The sequence below is a fragment of the Podarcis pityusensis genome, assembly GCF_964106645.2.
Source record: "Podarcis pityusensis genome assembly, chromosome: W".
Taxonomy (NCBI): Eukaryota; Metazoa; Chordata; class Lepidosauria; order Squamata; family Lacertidae; genus Podarcis; species Podarcis pityusensis.
In genome coordinates, this window is record NC_138045.1 from 19,892,562 (window position 1) to 19,918,859 (window position 26,298).

A 26,298-nucleotide genomic window follows, 5' to 3' on the forward strand; every position below is an offset into this window, starting at 1 on the left:
CTGTGAGAGCCTGTTGAGACAGTTTGGAGTGTGGCACACTGTGTATGAAGCCCCTCCAGTTCCTCTGACAGATAGATGGAGGGCCGATGAGTCAAGGGCCATAGACATGATCGCCTTGTCCGTCTCCCTGGAGGAAATTGTAACACTGGCTGGCAACACGAGCCTGCATTTGCTCTATAGGACGCACACACATTTCCCCTTAATTTTTGGAGGGGAAAAAGTGTGTCCTATAGAGCGAAAAATACAGTAGCTTTGACCTTCTGGGACCATGTACTGATGAAAAAGGTTCAGATACCAAAGCACACAGTGAAACAGACTTAGTCAAAGTAAAAAAAGAGACCAGCTTCTTAGCAACATGTTCTTTTTATGATAGTGTCCTACATGTTTGGAAATGGGAGGCTAGCCAGACTGCCACTTTGTCCTGAACATTGTGTCAGTGCTAATTAAAGTTGTGGTATGCCTGCCTTTTTCAGTAGCAGGCCTTTTTAGTACTAGGGTTTGAAAGACAGATATAGATTTTTGGTAGGAAGGCCCTGATGGAGTTCCTATCACCTCTTCTATATCAGATTTCCAGCTTTATTCCTGGGAGTCTTTCATCGCTCTGAGAGCTTTGAAGACTCCTCAGACACTTCAGGGATGTGTTCTCTCCCTTCTCCATCCATTTTATTCCTTGCTGCAGAAATAAGATTATTATGTTGAAGCAAATGCTGTAAAAAAGAAGAACATGAAAGGAGAATGGATAACATATAATGCTTTATTGTTGGAAGAGGACGGCCAAATTAAATTTAGAAAATATGAGGAGATAAAAGACCAACTTTCTGGTTGGTTGGAATACCATCAAATATATGAAATATTTAAACAAGATAAAAGGATTGGATTTGATAATCAGCCCTCTAAACTCGAAACAGAATTAATAAATAATAAAATCAGGGTAATTTCGAGAATATATCGACTGCTCCTGGAATGGGAAGTTAAGGAGGAGGAGGTTAAGGCAACAATGATTAGATGGGCACAGGACACTGGACGTCTAATAATGATGGCCGAATCGGAAGAGCTTTGGAGAGCAAATATGAAATTTATGGCGTATTATAACATTAAAGAAAATATGTTAAAGATGCAGCACAGATGGTATCTCACCCCCTCAAGACTATCAAAGATGTATAAAAATTTAGCGAATACTTGTTGGAGGTGTGGTGGGAGTAATGGGGACATGTATCATATGTGGTGGACATGTAGGAAGATCAAAGTGTTCTGGGGCTTAATTTACGAGGAGTTGAAAAAAAATGTTTGGAATAACTTTTTTTAAAAGACCAGAGGCATTTTTTAAAAGACCAGAGGGACTTCCGGAGGCGGCGCAAAACGGCAATGGCGGTCCTCTTTGCGCTGTGAAGAGGGGCTCCGCGGAAAAGGGTCGTCCGCTGCGGCAGAGCGGAGACCCGTTAAGAAAACCCACAGGCAGAGTGAGCCTGTGGTCGTGGGACTCGGCGGGCACCAAGAGCGACCCTGGAAACGAAGAAGGAACCCCGTAAGGGGCTCCGGAACGTGAAAGGGGGAGCGGTGCTGTGAGTTCATCGCTCTTTCCGCGGAAGCGAAGCCGCGCGGCTGCTGCTGATGAGCGCTGACCTTTCTTCTTTGAACATTCGATTTTAAACAACATACTCGTGAGTAAGAATTACAAGATTTGGGGAACTAAATTACTGAATTTGGCTGAAAACGGGAGACGTCAAAAGGAAGTCCATCTCCCGATGCTGCTTAGAGTTCAAAGCAAAGACCCTGATAAGCGGGAAGCGCTGAAAGGGGGATTTTAAAAGAAGTTGGTTTTTACTGTGCAAATTCTGAACCCGTTATTTAGAAGTAAAAAAGACTATTTTCGTGTAAATGGACTGGACTTGGACTGGGATTGCTCCTTTTCTTGGTGGATTACAAAAATCTTGAGAGACCAGTCTGGGGACTGTCAGGATATAAAAGAACTGTCAAATTGCGGAAACTGTATTTAAAGCTGAATGTGCTACATTTGAGCCTTATTGTGGGATACAAATAAGGAACTGTTGCTTGCACCATTATTGAGACTTTGTTTTTAACTCGGGTAAAGCTCTGCAAGTTTAAAAGGACATTGAAGGTGTTTCCCCCTTTTTCCTCTTTTTTGGTCCATTGGGAATTTAATGGTGGAAAGTTTTTCCCTTTCATCTAACTACTGGGGAGCTCCCCCTATAGGACTGAGGAATATTTAGTCTCTGAGAACTGCATATTGTTTTGTTCATCTTCTGTCTGGATGTTTATATTCTGGACTGTCTTTCCCATGGGATTTACAATTTGACCTTGATACATAGACAGCTGTGGAATGAGTGGCGCAGGAAAAACGAGGGCTGCCAAATCAAGAGCAAAACAATCTGAACTGTTGCAAACAACTTTGACTGTGCAGCCACGTAGATCATCTGTCCCTACTGTTTTAAGCTTGCAAGAAGGAGAAGATAAACAGCCAGCCCCAGGGGATATGGCTTCAGGAGGGCTTGACCCAGTCTCTAAAGAAATTTTGGAACAACTGGCAAATTTAAACAAAAAAGCTGATGAACAGGCGTTAAAATTTGACCAAGTGACAGCCACTATTAACAAATTGACTGAGCAAGTCTCTCAAAATACACAAGCAATTGGGAATATTCAAACAACAACTGCAGAGAATCGTAAACTGGCTGAAGAAGCAAATCAAAAAGCAGAACAAGCTAATAAAAAGGTCGAGGAAGTAAGAAGGGAAGTAAGGCCACTGTGCAGGCAAATCAACGAACAGCAGGCCTATCTGTCTATGGCAGAATTGAAAAATCGGGAAAGCAATCTCAGATTGAGAGCAATACCAGAACTTGAAAAAGAAGATTTGATTGGCTTCTTGACAGCAGAATTATCAAAGTTCTGGGGTATAGAAGAAGATAAGGACTTTAAAATTATCACCGCTTTTAGACTGGGAAGACTGGTGAGGAAGGATAGATCTAGAGATTGCCTGATCATTTTGAGATCTAGGCAAGAAAGAGATAACATACTAGGCCTACATTTTAAAAATCCACTGGTGATTCAAGGTAAAAAAGCAGAAATCTACAGAGATATACCGAAACAACTTTTGGATTTAAGAACTACATATAAAGATTTAGCAGGATTATTGAGAAACAACACAATTCCCTACAGGTGGGAGTTCCCCCAAGGATTATCTTTTAATTTCAAAGGGAAAAAAGTAAAAATCAGAACAGCAGAGGACCAAGAGAAGTTTTTGAACGACCACGGGGAGGACCTTCGGAAAGGAGTGGCAGGAGCCTGGCCACCACCTGCACCGGAATTAACACCAGGGCCACCTCCGGGTCTGGACGAAAAGGAAGACACATCTCTATAAGACATACAAATTGACTCAGGATGTCTCTGCAGCTATTTAGTTGGAACATTCATGGCGCAAATTCCCCGGAGAAAAGAAGAAGGATCTTTCATATATTGAAAAAAGAACAATTGGACATTATCTGCTTGCAGGAAACACATGTGACTAGGCTCCATAGGAAAGTGTTAATCAACAAAAGACTAGGCCAAGAATTTATTTCATCAGACAAAGTTAAGAAAAGAGGTGTAGTGATTTATGCAAAGGAGAACCTGTCACCGAAATTTCTCTTTAAAGATGAGCAAGGAAGAATATTGGCAATCGAAATACAAATACAAGGAGAAAAATTTCTGATAGTAGGAATCTATGCACCAAATGAGGGGAAATCGGAATTTTACAAGAAGCTGCACGAGACAATGCTGGACTATTTAGACTATACTAACATCATTATGATGGGAGATATGAATGGGGTGGTCTCCACCTACATGGACAAGTCACAAAGCCAAAATTTAACCAAAGATGGCAGACTACCTAAAACCTTTTTTGAACTAACTGACAGTATGGATTTGATTGATATTTGGAGGACAAAGAACCCCCTAGGTAAAGAAGGAACATTCTTCTCTGAGGCCCACCTGTCATGGACAAGAATCGACCAAATATGGACAACTAGAGGGCTGGCACCTAAGACTAAAAAAATGGAAATCTGCCCAAAAACCTGCTCCGACCATAACGCTCTGAAAATGGAATTGAGACTTACTCCAGTCGGTTCCTTCAGATGGAAAATGAATGACACCCTGTTAAGAGATCAGGAGACTGTGAAGAAGGCCCAAAAAACTTTGAAAGACTACTTTGAAATAAATTTGAACACTTCGGTGGAAAAGAGAACAATCTGGGACGCAAGTAAAGCGGTTATGAGAGGGTTTCTGATACAACAGAATACGATTAAGAAAAAACTCTGGAATGGAAAAAAGGATAAGATACTAGAGAAGATAAGAGACGGAGAGAAAAAATTGAGACTAAAACCAAAATCAAAAGAAGTTTTAAGAGAAATTAAATTCCATCAAGCACAATATGCGAAATTGATAAATCAAGAAGTCGAATGGAAAATTAAACAAATGAAACAAAGATCATTCTAATCGGCGAATAAATGTGGAAAGCTGCTAGCATGGCAGTTGAAAAAGAGACAAAAATTGAACTTTGTTACCAATCTGGAGGTGGAAGGGAGAAATATTCAGAAACCAGAAGAAATTAGAAAGTGTTTCCAGAGATATTTCAAAAAATTGTTCACGCAAGGGCCTCAGGAAGAGACTGAGATAGACCAATTTCTAAAAATTAATGGATTACAAAAACTATCTCAAGAGAAGAGAACAAACCTGAATTACAGAATAACACAACAGGAAATTGAGGGTGCCATTCAGAATATGCAACTAGGTAAATCTCCAGGCCCAGATGGACTTACCTCCAAGTATTATAAGATATTAAAAGACTTTCTGATTCAACCATTAATGGAGGTATGTAACCAGATCATGGAGGGGAAAGGGGCACCAGAATCGTGGAAAGAAGCTTTCATCACATTGATACCTAAATTGGAATCTGATAAGACCCAACTTAAGAACTACCGTCCCATCTCACTCCTTAATGTGGATTATAAAATTTTTGCTGACATTTTGGCAAACAGACTTAAAAAAGTGTTAAATGAAGTAATTCACAAAGACCAGGCAGGCTTTCTCCCAGGTAGACACTTGTTTGATAATACCAGGAATATTATTGACATTTTGGAATTATTGCAGACCAATATCAACACGAAAGCAGTATTAATCTTTATAGACGCAGAGAAGGCCTTTGACAACATTTCTTGGAAGTTCATGAAGAAAAATTTGGAAGGGATGGGAGTAGGACGGGCGTTTCAAAATAGTATAGAAGCAATCTATTCAGAGCAAAAGGCCAAATTGATAGTAAACAATGTGGTGACAGAAGAGTTCAAAATTGAAAAAGGGACACGACAGGGGTGTCCTCTCTCCCCTCTGTTATTTATTTCAGTCCTGGAGGTGTTTCTGAATTTGATTAGGGAGGACCGGTTGGTGCAAGGGATACAGGTCGGAGCGAAACAATACAAATTGAAAGCTTTTGCAGATGACTTGGTTTTAACATTACAGGAACCAGAATCTAGTACAAAAAGAGCTTTAGAACTAATTTATGAATTTGGTCGGGTGGCGGGATTTAAGTTGAATAAGCAAAAAACCAAGGTTTTGGGAAAAAATCTGACACCTTCAGAAATAGATGGGTTTCAGAAGGAGACAGAGTTAAATGTGGTTAAAAAAGTGAAATACCTAGGGGTCAATTTGTCCACTAAAAACTTGAACTTATTTAAAGATAATTATGAAAAATGTTGGTCAGAAATCAAAAAGGACTTAGAAACCTGGTCAAGATTAAAACTTTCCTTGTTGGGACGAATTGCAGCTGTAAAGATGAATGTATTGCCAAAGATGTTGTTTTTGTTTCAAACCCTACAAATCGTGGACAGAGTGGAATGTTTTGGAAAGTGGCAGAAAGATATCTCGAAGTTTGTCTGGCAGGGCAAAAAGCCCAGGATAAAATTTAAAATATTAACTGATGCAAAAGAAAGAGGGGGATTTGCCCTGCCGGACTTAAGGTTATATTATGAAGCTGCATCTTTCTGCTGGATGAAAGATTGGTTTTTACTAGAAAACGCTGATGTCCTAGATCTGGAAGGGTTCAGCAATGCTTTTGGATGGCATGCATACTTGTGGTACGACAAGGCAAAAGTTCACAAAATGTTTAAAAACCATATTGTCAGAAAAACTTTATTTAATGTCTGGACTAAATACAAGGACTTGTTAGAAAACAAGACCCCGAGGTGGTTATCACCAATAGAGGCTAAGGCCCGAAAAAGACTTAATATGGAGGTTGGTTGGCCAAAATATTGGGAGATAATAGATAAAATTGGAGATAATTGGAGGCTGCAGAGCCTAGATAAATTAAAAAATAAGGTGCAAGACTGGTTACATTATGCTCAAATTCAAGAGGTTTTTAAAATAGATAAAAAAATAGGTTTCCAGGTGGAAAAATCGAAGTTAGAGACAGAATTACTTGAACCAAAGACCAAGGTTCTCTCAAGAATGTATAACTTGCTGCTTAAATGGAATACCCAGGATGAGACAGTTAAATCAGCCATGATAAAATGGGCGCAGGATATCGGGTATAACATCATGTTTGAGGACTGGGAAAGGTTATGGACCACCGGTATGAAATTCACGGCATGTAATGCCCTGAAAGAAAATATTATGAAAATGATATATAGGTGGTACATGACCCCAGTCAAACTTGCAAAGATATATCACCTGTCTGATAACAAATGTTGGAAATGTAAGGAGACTGAAGGGACATTCTTTCACCTCTGGTGGACTTGCCCGAAAGTGAAGGCCTTCTGGGAAATGATTTATAATGAGCTAAAAAAGGTATTTAAGTATACCTTTCCCAAGAAACCAGAGGCCTTTCTTCTGGGCATTGTTGGCCAGAAAGTGTTAAAGAAGGATAGAACTTTTTTTATGTATGCAACTACAGCAGCAAGAATTCTTATCGCCAAACATTGGAAGACACAAGATTTACCCACGCTGGAAGAGTGGCAGATGCAATTGATGGACTATATGGAACTGGCCGAAATGACTGGCAGAATCCGAGATCTGGGAGAAGAAACAATGGAGGAGGACTGGAAAAAATTTAAGGACTATCTACAAAAACATCATAAGCTATATGAATGTTAAGAATTTGCATGGCTGGGAAAGTCTAGCTTCAGCAATAAAATTTGATGATTCGGGAAACTAAGTTATAACTATGAAAGGACCAAAATTTAAAGTAATTTTTATGCCTATTTTAGGATAAAAGAAATTTGATAATAAGTATTTTAAATTTAAAGTATAATTATTTGAAATTACAAAAAACGCATGAAACAAGGTAACAATTTGCTGATATCTTTATTGTAAAGAATGCAGGGTGAGGGAGATGTGGGGAAGTCCGGTTGGTTATGAAAAGATGTTCTGGAAAGATGAATTTTATTTATTTTCTTTTTCTTTTTTGTTCTGTTGCTTTTGTTATTTATCTGACTATATATTTGTACCTGGAAAAAAGCAATAAAAAATATTATTAAAAAAAAAAAAAATAAAAGACCAGAGGCATTTCTGTTAAGCATTGTTGGCAGGGACATCCCGAAGGCATTTAGGGAGGTATTCTTATATGCAACGGCCGCAGCTCGGACTTTGGTGGCAAAAGGGTGGAAGGAAAAAGAAGTCCTGACAATAATGGACTGGCATTACAAGCTACAAGAATTTGCTGAAATGGCACAGTTAACAAATACCCTGAGAGGCAATTCAAAACAAAAAATTATGAAAAAGTGGGATTGATATAAAACATATGTTCAAAAATACAGTAAAGTTTCGCTATCTATGCTAGCATTTGATTGACGTTGGAGTGAGACTGAGTTGAGAAATAAGACTAAGAACACATATTGATATAGGAATGTATTAGATAATATGTAAAGAAATATACAATAATAAGAGTACATTCATTTGTAAAAAAGCAATATACAATAGGAAAGACAGGAAGTCTAGTGTGTTGTCATATATATGATTTTTCAAAAAAATTGTTGTTGTTTTATTTGTTCTTTCTTTGTTCGTTTTTCATTTTCTTTCTAGGTATATAACATTTGTATATAATTTTTGTATACATGTTGGAAATTATATTATAGTAAGTCCTGTAATGTAATATGACAATGTTTACCAATGTAATATAAGAATGTTAATAAATAAAATGCAAAAAAAGAAAAAAGATTATTACACTGATGAAGTTCTCTTATTCCACTGTATATTCTACAGACAGCAGTTCCTCTTAGTATGGGGTTAATGTAGGGTTTCCATATTTCAAAAAGTGAGAATCCACACAGAAAAGTTGTTGAGCTTTCTTTGGGCCAAAGTTGTTGAGCTACTTTTAAGGGAAATGACCAAAAACAACACTGCCAACCTGGGTTGCCATACGTCTGATTTTCCAGTGCGTTTAAGCGATTTCCACCTGGACACCGTTTCCGATGGCCAATTACCGTCTATGTGTAGGAAATTCCGGATGTATGGCAACCCTAGTTAAGGTCTCTCTCCCTATGTGATCAAGGAGATCTGAGGATGAGCAAAAAAAGTTATGCTACCAGCTATTCTCCCCTGTGGTGAGTGCCTGAGGGCCCTGCTCTTGCCACTTCCCATCTGGCCTGGGGCGGGGCCTGAAGCCTCACAAGGACTGCTCTGCTGCCCAGGAAGACTCCCCTGTGGTGAGTGCCTGAGGGCCCTGCTCTTGCCACTTCCCATCTGGCCTGGGGCGGGGCCTGAAGCCTCACAAGGACTGCTCTGCTGCCCAGGAAGACTCCCCTGTGGTGAGTGCCTGAGGGCCCTGCTCTTGCCACTTACCATCTGGCCTGGGGCGGGGCCTGAAGCCTCACAAGGACTGCTCCTGCCACTTACTATCTGGCCCAGGGTGGGGCCTCACAAGGATGGTTGTTGCCACTGATGCTGCTACTGCCCAGGAGGACCCGGAGGGGTGCAGAGTTCTTTTTAACATTTTTTAAATTATTATTAAATATTTTCCTTTCCCTTTAGATTTTTTATATATGGGGGTGGGATGGATGTTTGGGTGGGCTTGGGAATTTGTTAGATTTTGATGAATTTGTAATTTTTGCAGTTTTTATTTGTATTGTTTTATTGTTTTCTGGGTTGTTTTTGTTTTTTGTTTTTATTGTTTTAAGGTTTTATTGTTCTAGGCTGCGAAAGAATAACATTAATTGCCATCAATGGAGGCTACTATGAGGCCTGGGATTGCTACCGTGGAGGGACGAGGGAGGAATGGTGGTGGGGGCAGATGTTATAGGCGAAGGGGATCGAGATACGGATATGCTCGTACCCCTTCCAATCTGCGCCCCATCTCGAGGGATGAGGGTAGGGTGAGCAAGGATTACTCACCTCCGTCACGTGCTGTGCAATGCCAGGTCTATAGGCAACAAAACCGCCACTCTGCGAGATTTCTTTACCTCACAGGGGGTTGACCTGGCTTGTGTGACGGAGACCTGGGTACGCGAAGGGGCAACAGTTACCTTACGAGAAATGGCGCCCCCGGGTTTCTCCGTCCTCCACCAGTCGTGGACTGTGGGCCGGGGGGGAGGGGTGGCATTATTAATCTGGGAAGATTGTTCTTTCAGGGCTCTACCATCGCCATCGATCCCTGGCATTGAATGTGTTGGCCTAGTGTGGGGCTCCGAGGAGAGCTTGGCTGTCTGGCTGGTGTACCGGCCACCTAGCGCACCAGCAGCCACCCTGTCAGGCCTATTGGAGGCGGTGGCCGGCTGGGCCTTGGAGTTCCCTAACCTATTGGTATTGGGGGACTTTAACATCCATGCTGATGCCACTCCCTCCTCACAGGCTCTGGACCTGGTGTCTTCCATGGCGACACTAGGGCTCTCCCAGTTTGTTTCGGGCCCCACACATCAAACAGGCCACACGCTGGATTTGATCTTTGGCGTAGGTATAGATGTGATCATGTCTCCTTCGATGAAGGTGCCATGGTCTGATCACTACGCTCTGAAAGCCAGGATTGACTTTCCACCCCCACCCTGCTTAGGTGGCGAGCCGATTTGGGCTCGCCCGCAGAGGCTGATGGACCCTGATAGATTCCGCCAAGCCTTGCGGGACCTTGCTCCCCCTGGCGACTCATTGACTGAGCTTGTTGAGGGCTGGAATACCCAGCTCCTGGCAGCCATTGATGAGATTGCACCTAAGCGCCCTCTGCGACCCCGCAGAAACCGGGCTCCCTAGTTTACCGAGGAGCTCCGGAAAATGAAGCGGGACCTCAGACGGCTAGAGCGAGTATGGCGGGGTGCCCGTGACGGAGCCTCAAGAACATCTTATAGGGCTTTTATGAAAACCTACGAGATGGCGGTGAAGGCTGCTAAGAAGTCATACTTCTCGGCCTCCATTGCATCTGCTAGCTCTCGCCCAGCGCAATTATTTAGTATAATCAGGTCTTTAACGTCCCTTGAGGGACAGCCAAATTTAAATAACAATTTGACACACAGCTGTGAGGCATTTGCGAGCTTTTTTGCGGAGAAGGTCTTGTTGCTCCGCCATGACCTCCCTGCCAATTTGGATACAATAAAGGAACTGGAGGCCCCTCGACTGTCCTCGGGTCCAGTATTGGACCACTTCGACCGGATATCCCCAGCCGATGTGGACAGACTCCTCCGAGCTGGAAAGCCCACCACCTGTCCTCTCGACCCGTGCCCGTCTTGGCTGATTAGAGCGTGTCCAGACGAGGTGCGGGCCCTCCTGGGGGATATCATCAATTTGTCCCTTGGCACGGGGACATTCCCAGGGGAACTGAAGGAGGCAGTGGTGCGCCCGCTCTTAAAGAAAACATCATTAGATCCTTTAGATCTATCCAATTACCGCCCAGGTTTCGAATCTTCCGTTCCTGGGTAAGGTGATTGAGAGAGCAGTTGCTGAACAGCTTGGTGGTTTTCTGGATGAAACATCGGCTCTGGATCCATTCCAGTCCGGCTTCCGTGCTGGTCATGGGACCGAGACGGCTCTGGTTGCCCTAACAGATGATCTTCGTAGACAGCTGGATCGAGGCGGGTCGGGGCTGCTGATTCTTCTAGATCTGTCAGCAGCTTTCGACATGGTCGATCACGAACTTCTGGACCACGGCCTTGCCGACGTGGGGATCCAGGGCACAGTCCTTCAATGGCTGCGCTCGTTTCTCTCTGGTTGGGGACAGAGGGTGGCGCTTGGGGGGGGAAGTGTCATCGCGCCACTCCTTGGTGTGTGGAGTACCTCAGGGTGCGATACTCTCCCCGATGCTTTTCAACATCTTTATGCGCCCCCTCGCCCAGCTTGTTCGGAGTTTTGGGCTGGGTTGCCATCAGTATGCCGATGACACCCAACTCTATCTGTTGATGGATGGCCATCCTGACTCAGCCCCAGACACACTGACCAGATGTTTGGAAGCTGTGGCTGGATGGTTACGTGGGAGCCGGTTGAAGCTAAATCCTTCGAAGACAGAGGTCCTGTGGCTGGGACGGGGCGATATGGGATTGGGGGGGCAACCACCATCTCTTGCGGGGGTGCAATTAGTGCCAGCACCATCCGTTAAGAGTTTGGGTGTAATCTTCGACACCTCCCTTTCCATGGAGGCGCAGATTGCAGCTATAACAAAGGCGGCATTTTTCCATCTCCGCCAAGCTAAACAGTTGGCTCCTTACCTCTCTCGCCCTGACCTAGCCACTGTGATCCACGCGACGGTCACCTCCAGACTGGATTATTGTAACTCGCTCTACGTGGGGCTGCCCTTGAGACTGACCCAGAAACTCCAGCGGGTGCAGAATGCTGCAGCGAGACTCCTTACGAGGTCTTCGCTGCAAGATCACATTCACCCGGTGCTATACCAGCTGCACTGGCTCCCAGTGGAGTACAGGATCAGGTTTAAGGTGCTGGTTTTAACCTTTAAAGCCCTATACGGCCTAGGACCCTCGTACCTATGGGACCGCCTCTCCTGGTATGCCCCACAGAGAAACTTACGGTCTTCAAATAAAAACATCTTGAAGGTCCCAGGCCACAGAGAAGTTAGGCTGGCCTCAACTAGAGCCAGGGCTTTTTCGGCTGTGGCTCCGATCTGGTGGAACACTCTGTCACAAGAGACCAGGGCCCTGCGGGACTTGACATCTTTCCGCAGGGCCTGCAAGACAGAGCTGTTCCACCAGGCCTTTGGCCAGGGCACAGCCTGACTCCCTCCCTTGGCAATCTTCGCGGAGCTCTGGCCCAATGGTTGCCAGTGGCTTGAATTAATTAATTTTATAATGAATGATTTTAGAATGTTGTTTATGCTGTACTTTTGTACTGTTTTATTGTTGTTAGCCGCCCTGAGCCCGGCTTCGGCTGGGGAGGGCGGGATATAAATAAATTTTATTATTATTATTATTATTATTCTCTCCTATTTTTCCAGTGAAGTAAACTTGACTTGCTATCTATTATGCAGCAAGGAAAAGCTATTCCATACATTTTGCCCCTCTTGGGGTAAACACATCCAGGCTACTTTTCTCTCGACACCAGCTGAAAATAAGTAGCAGCATGTGTGTGTCTCTTATTTTGCCTCATTGTTCAGTAGCCATCTAAATGGAGAACTCTTCTCAGTTAAGAACTTGAGGAGGAGGGAGGGGAAATTCTAAAATACAGAGCAGCACCTGTTTCATGCTTCTGTTGTCTACCTCCCCCTCACAGGAAAGGCAAAGTATCACTCTGGCTTTATGCTTCATGTTTGGTTGAATATGTTACTGGGAACACATAAGCTAAGGGGAAAAGGGATGCAAGTTACTCATGCATTTCCATATCACAGAAGTGAACAACACCAGTAACAATCAGTGCTAAGAGTGGGGTACTTGCCTGAAACCCTGATATGGCCCTTGCAAGTTCCTCAATGCCGCATAAATTAATGCTAAAGGAGACTTATAATTTGAGACACTACAATGTAGGGTATTTATGTATAAATATGCACATCAGTATTGTAAACAAAATTTTAAAATATTTTTGATCTTTTTAAAATAAAGTGTTATGTCTTTTGTTGGTTACAACCTTCCAATTGTTCATTGTTTTAGTCTTTGGGTGTAGGACCTAAGTTACTGTGAGTGTTGGGGATATGTCTGTATTGTTGCTTGCCACCACATGATGCCTTAAAAGGTAAAGGGACCCCTGACCATTAGGTCCAGTCGCGGACAGCTCTGGGGCTGTGGCGCTCATCTCGCTTTATTGGCAGAGGGAGCCAGCGTACAGCTTCTGGGTCATGTGGCCAGCATGACTAAGCCACTTCTGGCAAACCAGAGTCAAATTAATGCTATAATTTTTATTTTATACATTTACATATTGCCTTTATTCCATTATAAAACCCAAGGTGGCATACTTATTTCCACTCCTTCAGGCCCTCACCAAAGTCTTGTGTGCTTTCAGACAATGTCTCATGTGAGGCATTAGCCTGCAAACTAGTTCCTTGCTGCTGCAGAAGCAGACTGGCCCTTTCCTCCCTAATGGAGCATAACAGTAATAATGGACTCCCAAGAATTATTTTCAGGAACACTGCTTCTAGAGCAGGATTATCCCATTGTTAAGTAGATTGTGTCACTTCAATCAATTCAGTGGTCAGGAAGACATACCTTGAAGGGCTTTCCTGAATAGGCAGCTTACCTAGTTGAAAGTTTATTGCCTGCTATGCAGCAAAACAAAGGTTTAGAGCCTATACAGCCATTTTGTGCAGAGAAAGAGAATGAGCCTCTACATTTTATAAACTATTTAAACAAAAAGATGATCAGTGTTTACTGCCTGCTTCCTCAGCCTCTTTAATATCTATCCATGATAGGAGGCCTAGATTCACAAGCTATACATGCCAACTTCCAAACAATCCAGTAAAATTGTTCCACTGAGTAGCATTTCCAAAAACATAACGCAAACGAAAACCACCAACACTTGGGACTTGCATAAATTCTTCCTGCTCTGCTTGCATGACTGCATCCACAAGATTTGGTATGTGTGTGGGCACAAGATGTTGGGCATAACATTATGTTTGCTGACTGGGAACGGTTATGGACTACAGGTATGAAATTTACGGCTTGTAATGCTTTAAGAGAAAATATAATGAAAATGATTTATAGGTGGTACTTAACCCCAGTCAAGCTAGCAAAAATCTATCATTTGCCCGATAATAAATGTTGGAAATGTAAAGAAAATGAAGGTACCTTTTTCCACCTTTGGTGGACGTGCCCAAAGATCAAGGCCTTCTGGGAAATGATATATAATGAACTAAAAAAGGTATTGAAATACACTTTTGTGAAGAAACCAGAGGCCTTCCTCTTGGGCATGGTCGGCCAATTGGTGCGAAGGGAAGACAGAAATTTTTTTATGTATGCGACAGCAGCAGCAAGAATACTCATTGGGAAATATTGGAAGACACAAGAATTGCCTACCCGAGAAGAATGGCAGATGAAAGTGATGGACTATATGGAACTGGCTGAGATGACCGGCAGAATTCGAGACCAGGAAGAAGGGTTGATGGAAGAAGACTGGAAAAAATTTAAAATATATCTTCAGAAATACTGTAATATAAAAGAATGTTAGAAAAAGGTTGGAAAAGAATATTAGGCCGTATTGGCAGACATGGTATAATGGAATAAGTAAAAATGAAGTGTAAAATGAGGATAGAGGAGAATTAAATATTTTCGAATGTTAAAATAAGTAAAAGAAAAGAAGGTTAGAAGGATTTGCTGGAGATACGATCTAAACTAGAATACAAAGCAGGGAGGTGAGAGGAAGTCATGGAAATAATTAAAAGGGAAAAAGGTTGTAAAGGTCTAATTTGATTTTTGCTATTCTTTATTGTGATGCATGTTTATTCTTTGTTGAGTTTTTTTTTCTTTCTTCTTTTTTATTGTCTGTTTTTTGTAACATGTGTATGGTTTGTTTTTTCTTCTTTTTTTGTAACTTTAAAACTGGAATAAATATTCTTTAAAAAAAAAAAAAGATTTGGTATGTGTGTTGTCAGGGATGATTGGTGAGTGCTAGCAGAGATAAGAGTCCGGGAATCCAGCCATATTTACAAGATTTATTGGTTTCTTCTTGCTATTTACAAAGAGCTCTGAGAGTCTTTGTAAATAGCTGGGGTCTTTGTAATAAATACAAACGCAGTTACGATACAGCAGCGGCCCCAGCTATTTACAAGCCGAAAGGCATGACGAGATATTCGAACGCCCCCAGCGGGGTAAACATGGTGGTTTTCCACTTGTTGCCTTCTCGCACCCTGATGAGATTCTACGTCCCCCGGAGGTCCAGCTTAGTAAAAAATTTCCCCTTCCGCACTCTCGCCAAAACGTCGTCGATTCTCGGCATGGGGAAGGCCACGGGTTACGTCAAGGAGTTGAGAATTCTGAAATCCACTACAAGTCTCTTCTCGCTCGTAGCTTTCTTGTCCACAAAGAACACCAGGCTGCCACCCACAGCTTTGGATTCCCTGATGAATCCCCTTTTTAAGTTTTTGTCAATAAAGTCTTTCAACTCCCGCATCTCTTGATCAGACATGGAATACAGCTTCCCCACTGGCAACTTGGCCCCCGGGACCAGGTTAATCTGGCAATCGTATGGCCGGTGCAGCGGTAACGTGTTGGCCTCCCTCTCATTGAACACTTCCTCCAAGTCTCGGTATTGCAGAGGGATTCCGTCTTTCCTTCCCATGCACGTTGCCGCCATCTTGGCCCCCCTGACTCAAGGTTCCCCTACTCCCAGGCAATTCTCCAAACAGTGTGCCGACCCGAAAGTCAGGGACCGCTGATGCCAGGAAACCACCAGATCATGTAAGGCCAACCAACTCATACCCAGAATAATGGGCGGACCAGCCAACGTGGGTACGTGGAAAGCGATGGTCTTGGAGTGCGTGGAAATCTGCATTCTCATGGGAGGAGTCTGATGGGTCAATTCCCCTCCCAAAAGTTCCCTTCCATCAATAGTGGTCACTTGCAGAGGAAAATCCAAAGGCCGAAGGTGCAATTGGTGCTGCGCAGCAAAATCCCTGCTGAAGAAATTGGCACTGGCTCCTGAGTCCACTAGAGCGTGGACCTCCATCGTGTGGCCATTTGGGAGCTCCAGCAACACCCTCACCACTATGCCCGGTTTGGAGTGCCCTGGTCGGGGCTCTTCGCTGCTGCTGCTGCTGCCTGGCTGTTGCCCCGGTTCACCACCAGCCAGGCCCTCCCGTTTCCCTGCACCTTGGGCACTTCCTCTTCTCCCTGTGGCGTAGCCCCCACCATTCCCTGCCAGTTACGACGCTCCGGACACACTTTGGCAAAGAGTCCTGGCTGCTGGCATAAAAAACATTTCTTGGCCGCCTGCCAGTCCTTTCCCTCCTTCTTGCTCGGCAGTTGGGCCTTTGAATGTTCCTGCGTGCGGGCTGAGTCAATTTCCATGGGCTCTGGCTGACTCTGACCTTCAGTAGCCTCTGCCGGCATCTTAAGAATGCGATCTCCATGGAAACACCGCCCTCTGCTCTGCCTTCTCTCCAGCAAATGGGCTTCCTGTCTGAGACCCACTGCTAAAGCAGCCTTGGTTAGCGCGTCCATATCTTGGGGTTGAGGCCCTCTGGCAAGCTCATCTTTCACTTCAGAATTCAGCCCGGCCTTAAACAGAGCCTGCACTGGTTCTGAACTCAAATCCCACCCCAGCTTGTGGACCAGCATTGCGAACTGGGACCAGTAACTGCGCACAGTCAAATTGCCTTGCTTCAAAGCCAAGAGCTCCTGCTGAGTCATATCAACTTGACTCTCATGTGTAAACATGACGTCCATTGCCTCAAAGAACTTTGTCAAGTCCCGAAGAGCATCGTTATTAGCTGCTATCAGTGGCCTGACCCAATCTCTAGCCGGGCCCGATAAGTGGCTAATTAGAAAAGCAGCTTTCTGCGCATCATTAGCAAAATCAGCCCACTGAAGTTCTAGGGCATATTTCATCTCCGTTTTAAATCCCAAATATTCCTGAGGATCCCCGTTAAATTTACTCACCAGCATAGGCATTTTTCTTCCCAGCAGGTCCCCTCACGCTTCTCTTTGATGCGCTCGACTCTCCTCCAATCTGACACGCAGTTCCTCTGCCCGAGCCTCCAGACCGGCGTTGCATTGCTGTAAATCAGCCAGTTGCTTCTCCATTGCTCTTATCTGCTCTCTCCTACTAGCACCCGGCATATGAGTCTCTGCAAGCTGTCAGGGATGACTGGTGAGTGCTAGCAGAGATAAGAGTCTGGGAATCCAGCCATATTTACAAGATTTATTGGTTTCTTCTTGCTATTTACAAAGAGCTCTGAGGGTCAGCCTGCATCATGGTGAGTCAGTTGCAGAGACTGAATCAGCTTTCGATTTCTTCCAGCATATCCACTTCCTGAACCCAACCCCCTTCCTTCCTCTGTTACGAGAGTGGCTGGGCCCTTGAAGTGGCTCCCCCCTCTCTGATTCATTGCTTCCTGACAGCCCTTTGTCACCCTCCTCGTCCAAGGAAGTACAGCTGCTAAGTAACGGAGGCTTAACTCTGTAAGTCCCCATTCTCTCCCCCTTCTCTGCCTCCAATTCCCTGACATGTGTGATGTATCCCTTATAGTTTTACAACACAGCAGCTGGCAAAATTGTGGTGCTCCTCTGGCTTTCTACATTCCTTGCTTGCTCACCCAGCCCTCTGAGATGACTCAAGCATCAATGAAAAGAAAGCAGGAACTTCTTGAAGATACCCCAGAGTTTCCACTTAGCTCCAATCCTTTGGTGTCTTGCTCCTTTTAAGAGCTGAAATGTTTTGCGAAGAGTGAATATTTCGTGTTTTTTAAAAACTTTTCTTAATTTTTTTGTTGCTTAATAAATGTGTGGAAGTCACACCAGCTTTCCTTCCACTTGCAACGCCATCCTAGTGCACAAAGTTCTTGGGGAAGAGCTGAAAGAGTTTGCCTTCCTGGGTCGGCTCGAAGCCGTACTTCTCCAGCTGCTGCAGGCTGAAGGTACAGGCCTTGACGTCCTTCTCAATCTTGGAGGCGACCATCTGTTGGAAGAGGGCGCGGGCCGTGAGGGGCTGCTCACTGCCAGCGGGGGCCCGGTAGGAAACGTAAGGCCTCAGCTTGAAGCCGCTCAGGTCCGGCACCACCAGGCATGGCACCTTCTCCGGCACCAGCTTAAACTTCTGGCTGCATGTTAGGTAGCCCAAGGGGTGTGCACCGCAGCTCTTGTAGAAACTTTGCGGGCCCCGCTTGCTCATCCAGGCAGCCATGCGGTCTGTGCCACGCACCAGGCCCCGCGTCACTTCACTCAACAGCCCCATGAATAGATAGGCGGGTGCTTGCTAAGGAGAAATGAAAGGACCTGAGCCTCGTTGATCTCTGGCCTACTTTACCTCACAGCACTACTCCCCCTTCTCTCAGGCACACAATGCCGCTTGTTCTCATTGGCTAATAAGCGCATAGCCAATCGCTGTCTTCCATATTTTCATTTCACCAATTAGAGGATTGGAGGGGAGGTCCAATTCTCTGACAGATTATTGGAGGGGAGGCTCAGGACCAATCAGAGTCAAAATTTACTTAAAAGGGTCTCGGTCTGGAGGTTTCTAGGAGGGAGGGGACGCACAAGGATTATAACCTTAAGGATGATCGCCATTTTGATTGGCCAATGTGACTGCTCTACTTGGGCTGATGGGAAATGTAGTCCAAAAAAAGTCAGAGAGTGCACAAGCTTGGGAAAGGTAACTGTAGTATGAAACCTTCTAGACAGAAATGACGTTAAAACCACCAAACGGAAGTAACCCCTCCTGACCTCCCCTGTGAACTTTGCCCCTTGACACCACCCACGCCTGCAGGGTTCTCTCCTCAGGGAAAAGAACCATTAGCACCTCCTCCCCTTACCCCCCACCTTTCCATTCTCCCCTCCCCGGAGGCTGCCTTGGCTGCCTGTGGAGACCCAGCCATGGAGAGCGATGACATCTGCTCCTCCCCTCCACAGGTACGTGGCCTCCTCCCTCAGCGTGGCGCCCTTGTAAGGGCTTCGTTTCCCTTCCCGGGCTTCCTCCCACCCTCTGCACCTGCACGGCTTTAAAGGGCACCCTTGAGAGAGCGGAGCGGGGCAGCCGTCATTGAGATTGTGGTAGTTGTTATTTAGGAGCATTGGACAAGGGAAAATCTGCATTCAAATCCTCACTCAGCCGTAGCCGCTCAATTGGGTGTACTTTGGCCAGTCGTTCTCTTTTAGCCTACCTCACAGTGTTGTTGTGGGGATAAAGTGTGCATGTGTTTGTTGGCTGAAAGGTGAGGGGAGATCACTAGTCATGGAAGTTATGTTTTTGTTGCTCCATTTATATCCTGCTTATTTCACAAGATTTGTTTGTAGTAAAATGAATGAGGCAATATTATTATCAGTTAAAACATTTAAAATGACTGTTTAAAAGCATTGAAAAGATAATTGAAAACCATGGTAAGTTAAAAGGCAGATATCATTCCCTTCCTTTCAAGGAGTCCATGGTGGCAGACACATCAATTAAAAGTTATAAAAACAGTTAAAAATATTCTCTGAACTAGTGATGTTTGGGTTGCTATGAATAACATCATTCAGCCATAGGCATTTTTGCACATTTTTTAAACTCCTCCTGAAAGTTAGCTACAGTACAAGGGAGACAGAAGCACCTCACCAGAGAGGGCATTCCACAAATAGGGAACTGCCACAGAGAAGGCCCTGCTATGGATCAATGCCAACCAGGCAGTCCCCAGTGGCAGTATAGTATACCTACAACTTATGCACATTTAACTTGTGCACATTCAGCTTTACATGTGTGGCAAAAAATTTTTTTGAATAGGGCATGGTGTTCCGCGAAAAATGACTTTGGCAATCCTGCCTGCCATTGAACCCAATTTACAATTTTGGCTTTAGGCGAGATCGCTGGAACTAACTCCTATGTAAGATGCGGGCTTACTATACTACTGTATACAGTTTTCAGATTAAGAGACTTAATGCAAGTTACTGAATTGCTACTTAATGCAAGTTAATGAAGAGAAGCAGGAAAGGAAATTGCCTTCAGGTCCTGCTTTAAGATTTTCCTGGAGGCAAGCGCCCTAACTTAGTGCTATAAGAATAATAATATGCTGTTAAGAAATACAGATTTGTTGCATTTGGAAGGTTATGACAATAGATTTGGTTGGCACGCATATCTATGGTATAATAAAACAAAAATCCATAAAGGATTTGGTAATCACATATTTTGAAGATCTTTATATGAAGTATGGGACAGGTATAAAAACTTATTAGAACGTAAAACACCATGGTGGTTATCTCCATTAGAAGCTATGAGTGTGAAAAAGATAAATATGAGTAAAAATTGGGTTACCTATGAGAAATTGGGGAGGGGGGAGGAAATAAATGGAAAATGAAATCATATGAAGAAGTTAAAGAATATGTAAATGATTGGTTGCACTATCGCCAAGTCAATGAAATATATAAAGAGGCTTTAAAGGAAAAAGGATTTGATGATAAAAGAATCAAAATTTGAAATAGAAATATTAAACAATGAATGTAAAACAATGTCTAAAATGTATAAAATACTGTTGGAATGGCATTTGAAAGATGAGGAAGTGAAATTGGTAATGATACATTGGGCAAAAGACTTTGGATATAATATACAGCTTGAAGAATGGGAAAGGTTGTGGAATGAAAGGATAACATTTACAGCCTGTAATGCTTTGAAAGAGAATATGATGAAAATGATGTATAGATGGTATATTACACCAGTGAAATTAGCTAAAATGTATAAGACAAATAATAAATGTTGGAAATGTAAAGAAAAAGAAGGAACATTTTATCATATGTGGTGGGAATGTAAAAAAGTAAAGAACTTCTGGGAAATGATATATAATGAGATGAAAAACATGTTGAAATATACATTCTTAAAAAAACCAGAAGCATTTTTACTTGGTATTATAGGTCAGGACATTAATAGGCAAGATGTTAAATTGTTTTTATATGCAACAACTGCGGCAAGAGTATTGTTAGCCCAGAAATGTAAACAAGAAGAAATTCTGACGAAAGAAGAATGGCAGACGAAATTAATGGACTATGCAGAATTGGACAAAATGACAGGAAGGATTCGAAACCTGTGGGACCAGAGATTTACAGAAGATTGGAAGAAGTATATGAATTATTTGAAGAGCAACTGTAATCAACAAATTACGCTAGTAGGACTACAAGAAGTTTTGTAAGGAGAAATATACGAAGTGTTACAAAGTAGAAAATGATAGAGATATTGGTTATGAGTTTGAAATGTAATAAGGAAGATAAGAAATGCATACTGAGAGATTAGATTGGAAAATTTTCAGACAGGATTGATGGAAGTCAAAAATTTGATTAAGATGTAAAAGTATGTTTAATTACTGTTGAAAATGATATGTTTAAAAAACTAATAAAAATTATATATATAAAATATAATAATAATAATAATAATAATAATAATAATAATAATAATAATAATTTTTTATTTGTATCCCACCCTCCCCAGCCAAAGCTGGGCTCAGAGAATGTGTGTTATATCCAATATTGCTTCTGTTCAGAATAGGTTCATTGAAATTGATGGGCATGACTAATGTAAGCATATTGATTTCATTGGGTTCACTCTGAGTGGCTAGTTACAACCTTGTTGTTTGGTAGCAGAAGGTCTTGGAATTTGCAGTTAGACTGAGAAGGTCTTTGGTCTGAAACTCCAGAGATCTGTTGCCACTTAGTGTAGACACTACTGAGCTGGGTGGACAGATGGCCTGACCTGGTGTAAGGAAGTTTTTCATGTCTCTGTGGACTTTAGATCTGATTCATGATTCTCTTAGGTCCTTAAAGGGTGGCTCTATCAGCTGCCATTAGCCATGATTGCTAAATAAACCTCCATGTTTCATGATGGTCTAACATGGAGTAGTTCAACTCAGAGTAAGCCATTTCCGACCTTGGGAGGAGAGGGGGTTGCGGGTGACCCCCTCCCACACACGCGGGGGCTGGCCTTTTGCCCCTGCGAGATCCAGGGAATCCCCGGGCGTGCCTGCGACCCGACCCGCCAATCGGCGGGCTGGGGAGGCGTGGCCTAGCCTACTTAAGGCCAGGCACGCCCGGGGACCGCCTCTCCAAAGAAGTCAAGGCGGATCTGGGAATTTGGTTACAATTCCTCGACAAGTACAACGGTATATCCTTGTGGCAGGATTCCATGGCACTCGACGCTGATTTCCAAGTTCAGTCGGACGCAGCAGGTTCATTGGGTTTTGGAGTTTATTTCAGGGGCCAGTGGTGTGCCCAAAAGTGGCCTGCAGACTGGCAGGGACAGCCCATTACTCGGGACCTTACATTCTTGGAATTTTTCCCTATCATGGTAGCTGTGCATCTTTGGGCAGAGCAGTTCCGCAATCACAGGGTTTGTTTTAACACAGATAACCAGGCAGTAGTAGCAGTTCTTTCTAGACAGTCCGCGCGCTCCACCAGGGTAGGAAACTTGTTACGGTCCTTCGTCCTCCTTTGCTTGGAACAGAATATATATTTTTCTGCCAAATTTGTACCTGGCATTAATAATGACATCGCGGATGCTCTGTCTCGTTTTCAGATGGAGCGCTTCCGCTCATTAGCGCCGGATGCGGAGCAATCATTGATGTCTTTCCCGGAGCATCTCTGGAGCCTTGGGAACAGGAAGTGATGAAGGGAGTATTCGGTGCAGTTGCCCCTTCCACAATGAGATCATACAGGAAGGCTTGGGCTGACTTTTTAAAGTTCTGCAGCAGAATGCCCAGCACTAGGCAGAATTCGATTCCCTCAACGAAGGAGGTCCTCCGCTACTTAACCCATTTGAAGGAGCTGGGCAGGGCACCAAAGACTCTCAATATTCAGTCCGCTGGGATTTCCTATTTCTGTAAAGCCTTTTTCGCCACCGACCCGTGTGCGCAATTTATCGTGCGTAAGACTTTGGAGGGTTGGTGCCGGCAACAGCCCCCCAGCTCTGACAAGAGGAGGCCCATAACTTAAGATATTCTGATCCAGATACACAAAAAATTACGAGAAATATGCTGGTCAAAGTATGAAGCTTGCCTATTCTCTGCCGCTTATTCCATAGCCTTCTTTGGTGCCCTGCGCATAGGTGAGGTAGTCTGCGAGGGAGGGGTTGCCCACTGCCAGAGGGGCATCCTCTTAAGTGATCTGACCCTATCAGAGACCGACCTAATAATTCAAGTACGGAGCTCTAAGACGGACCAACAGGGTAGGGGGGCCCTCCTGCAGTTACCAGCCGCACAAGCTAGTGGTCCCTGTCCGGTTAGGGATACGAGGCGTTTTCTCTACTTAAGACCCAATAGCCCCGGCCCCTTGTTTATTCACGCGAATGGATCGCTCTTGGCCAGGCATCAGTTTACGCGGGTGATGCGCTTGGCGTTGGCAGCATGCGGACTGCCCGCGGCTGAATTCGCGGCTCACTCTTTCCAGATCGGGGCAGCGACCACTGCAGTGCACCTTGGGCTCTCCGCAGAGAGGATAAAGGACTTAGGGCAGTGGAAATCTAACGCATACAAAGCTTATGTGAAAAAGAACCTATGACTAGCGATTGTTCTCCTGACCTTGGTTTTTCTGTCTATTTGCTTTTCAGAATACAAGCGGGTGTGCATTTGGTTGGTGGGCCACAGCATCATGCACTGGGCCAAGAATCGTGCCATGTGTACCGGGTTGGGTCTGAACTTGAGCTTGCCTGCAAATGTGGAGCTGGTGTGGATAGCGCGAAGGGGCATGCGCTGGAGTGAATTCAAGCCAGCTGTAATGGCGAGAGCCGCCTATGAGGGTCCACCTGATGCACTGGTTATCCAGTTGGGGGAAAACGACCTAGCGTACCGCAAAGCTATTGACTTGAGATGGAACATTTTCGACAATTTTGCTGATCTGAGGGCGGTTTACCCAAACATTACTATCTTGTGGTCCTCGTTGCTTGAGAGGAGGACATGGAGGGATTGTGTGAGCCCGGTTGGAATCAATAAAGCAAGAAAGGTCTTGGAGCGGGCTGTGGAACGTAGAGTGGCGGCTCTGGGCGGGTGCGTCATAGGACACCCAGGCATCCAGTACAGCAACGAGGCCCTCTACAGATGGGATGGCGTGCATCTGTCAGATGCTGGAAACGATATTTGGCTGGGGGACATCATAGCAGGGATTAGGAGTTGGTTGCAGGTTTGAAGGTATTGACGGCGAGCTTTGCTCGAGTGGCGGTTAGGCATTGGCAGGGGTTTATTGTTATGCAAATGAATGGGGGGGAAGGAAGCGCCATCACCTTCCCCCAAGGAAAGGGTAGTCCGGTAGAGGACTCCGGGGGGCGTTGCCTTGTCCGAAACCTAGGGAGGTGAGGGCCTCTGGCACGCCCCCGAGCGTTGACACCCGTGGGATCCTAGTTGGCGTACTTCAACAGGACTCCCACGGTTTGTGGTTAACCCTTCCCGGTCTGCATGCCGGGTAGTCGATAGGAGCCAATGCCTAAGGCCAATACCTTTCAATTCTGTAATTAATAAAGTTGTGGCCTTTTTATGCCCATTAACCTTAAATAATGTGTCCAGTGTCTTCATTTCACATGGGGGAGGGGTCTTGCCACACAACTTGATCCTGGGGGCATAAAACTGGGGAGAATATTGCATTCAATCCTTGCTTGTGAACGTCATTGAAAGCATTTGTATGGTCTCTGTTAGAAGAAAGCTGGTGCTCTAGTTGAAATTTGGATCTCATACAGCCAGAAAGTTGTCACTTCCCAGGAAGTTCTTGTTTATTTCTATAACACTGCTTAATATACCAATTCCTTTGCAATTATATCACTTATCCTGAGGCACCCACACTTGGCTGCCCATTCACCATTGTGAGAGCATAGAGAGTAACCCCTGTCTTCTGTTCTCACATTTGAATACTGTCCAGAGGCATTTCTGCTGTCCAGGTGTGCTTAGAGCAGGGATAGGGAACCTGTGGCTCTCCAGATGTTGTTAAACTCTTAACTCCCACTAGCCCCTATCAGTATGGCCAGTGGTCAGGGATGATGTGGGCAATAGGCCCAACATCATTGGAGGGCCACAGCTTCCCCATCCCTTGCTTATTGGTTCCACTGTTGATATCCCTGTTTTGGTTCTTGTTCCCCTCTTGCTTCCACCCACCTTTCAGATGGTCCTATTTTTTTTGCTCTTGTATTTTAATATATCAAATGTCCTGTGTTTCATCTGTTAGGGACTACTTTTGTTTACACTGAAAATGCTCCCCCTATGCTGTATGAGCCTACTTCTGATGTGTATCACATATGAACCTAAAACTGAAGATTGCTTTCTAACTGTCCTGGTGTGATGGCCACAATGTCTTACCATCCAGGAAAGTGGAACTCATAACTTTGCTTACTGATGGTTTGCTTACTCATGTTACTCAAACAACTGTACTTGCCCCTTTAGCGCTCTTTGGAATTGTCTTTGAGAATGCCTCTGACTGACCAATCTCTTACCTTTTTCCATATTCCTCTTCAAAACCCACTTCTGTGAAGAATTTGGTATTTACCTGCTAGTTCTCATACTATGCCTTATGCCTGCTAAACCTAAGTGCATGTAACTTCAATATTTGCTTATTCTTCCCTTGTACTGTATGCATGCAACTGGAATAATTGCCTATTCTTCCCTGGTTCAACGCTGCTTCCATTTCCCCCTCCCCCTGCCTGTGTTGTCTCCTTTGTGTGACTTTACAGATTTGTAAGCCCTTTAATTTAATAAAGTGCCATGCAGAGAGGTGATATTGTATGATAATAAAACATACAAATGGTGTGAGTGTGTTTTCTGAGTGTTATCTTTTAGATCCAACTTACTGCTTGAGGAATATTTGATTTCTAAATAAACATCCTGATAAAATATTGAGGCTTTTCTCCCTCCCCCAACTACTTGCTGTTTGCCATCTTTTAGATGAACTTGAAGCTGTTTACTCTGTTCACTCTATACACATTGAGGGTTAGTGTGTGTATTTATCATGCTAATTTGTACCAAGTCTTTGGGTGGTTCTAAAATAGCTATTTAGATCTTGTCCCAGGTCTCCATGCTGGAAGGGAAGGAGAGAACATCTGAAACTCGCCAACCTCCTTGTTCCAGAATCCAATCACTTCCTCATTTTTGATGAGGCATCCTTGGTATAGAGCATAGCATAATAATAATACCACAGTGACTGTTCTAAACTCCAAGCCAGCTGAGTACCAGCCATCATTATTTTTTTTCATCCTGGCTCCAGCATGAGAGGGGGACAACATCATTTAAGGCAGATGATTCCCTTCTCTCCCTCCCTA

The 26,298-nt window shown here is 44.1% G+C and overlaps 2 protein-coding genes and 1 pseudogene across 3 annotated transcripts in view; 2 read left to right on the forward strand and 1 right to left on the reverse strand.

The window, feature by feature from the left end:
• The window catches only part of LOC308467781 (ubiquitin-conjugating enzyme E2 A-like), a 419,335-nt gene that overhangs the window by 93,135 nt on the left and 299,902 nt on the right, over positions 1 to 26,298 (forward strand). The gene's annotated exons all lie outside the window — the stretch shown is intronic.
• On the reverse strand, positions 17,569 to 18,347 carry LOC308467782 (large ribosomal subunit protein mL41 pseudogene; annotated as a pseudogene). Its single transcript has one exon. The product of its transcript is annotated as a large ribosomal subunit protein mL41 pseudogene (transcript).
• LOC308467681 (patatin-like phospholipase domain-containing protein 7) overlaps positions 18,881 to 26,298 on the forward strand; it is a gene marked incomplete at its 3' end in the record, with an annotated part of 72,656 nt that continues 65,238 nt past the window's right edge. The window contains exon 1 of the mRNA XM_080989400.1: positions 18,881 to 18,962. Coding sequence (XP_080845526.1) covers positions 18,927 to 18,962 — 36 coding nt within the window. The 5' untranslated portion in view covers positions 18,881 to 18,926. The remainder of the gene's footprint in view (positions 18,963 to 26,298) is intronic.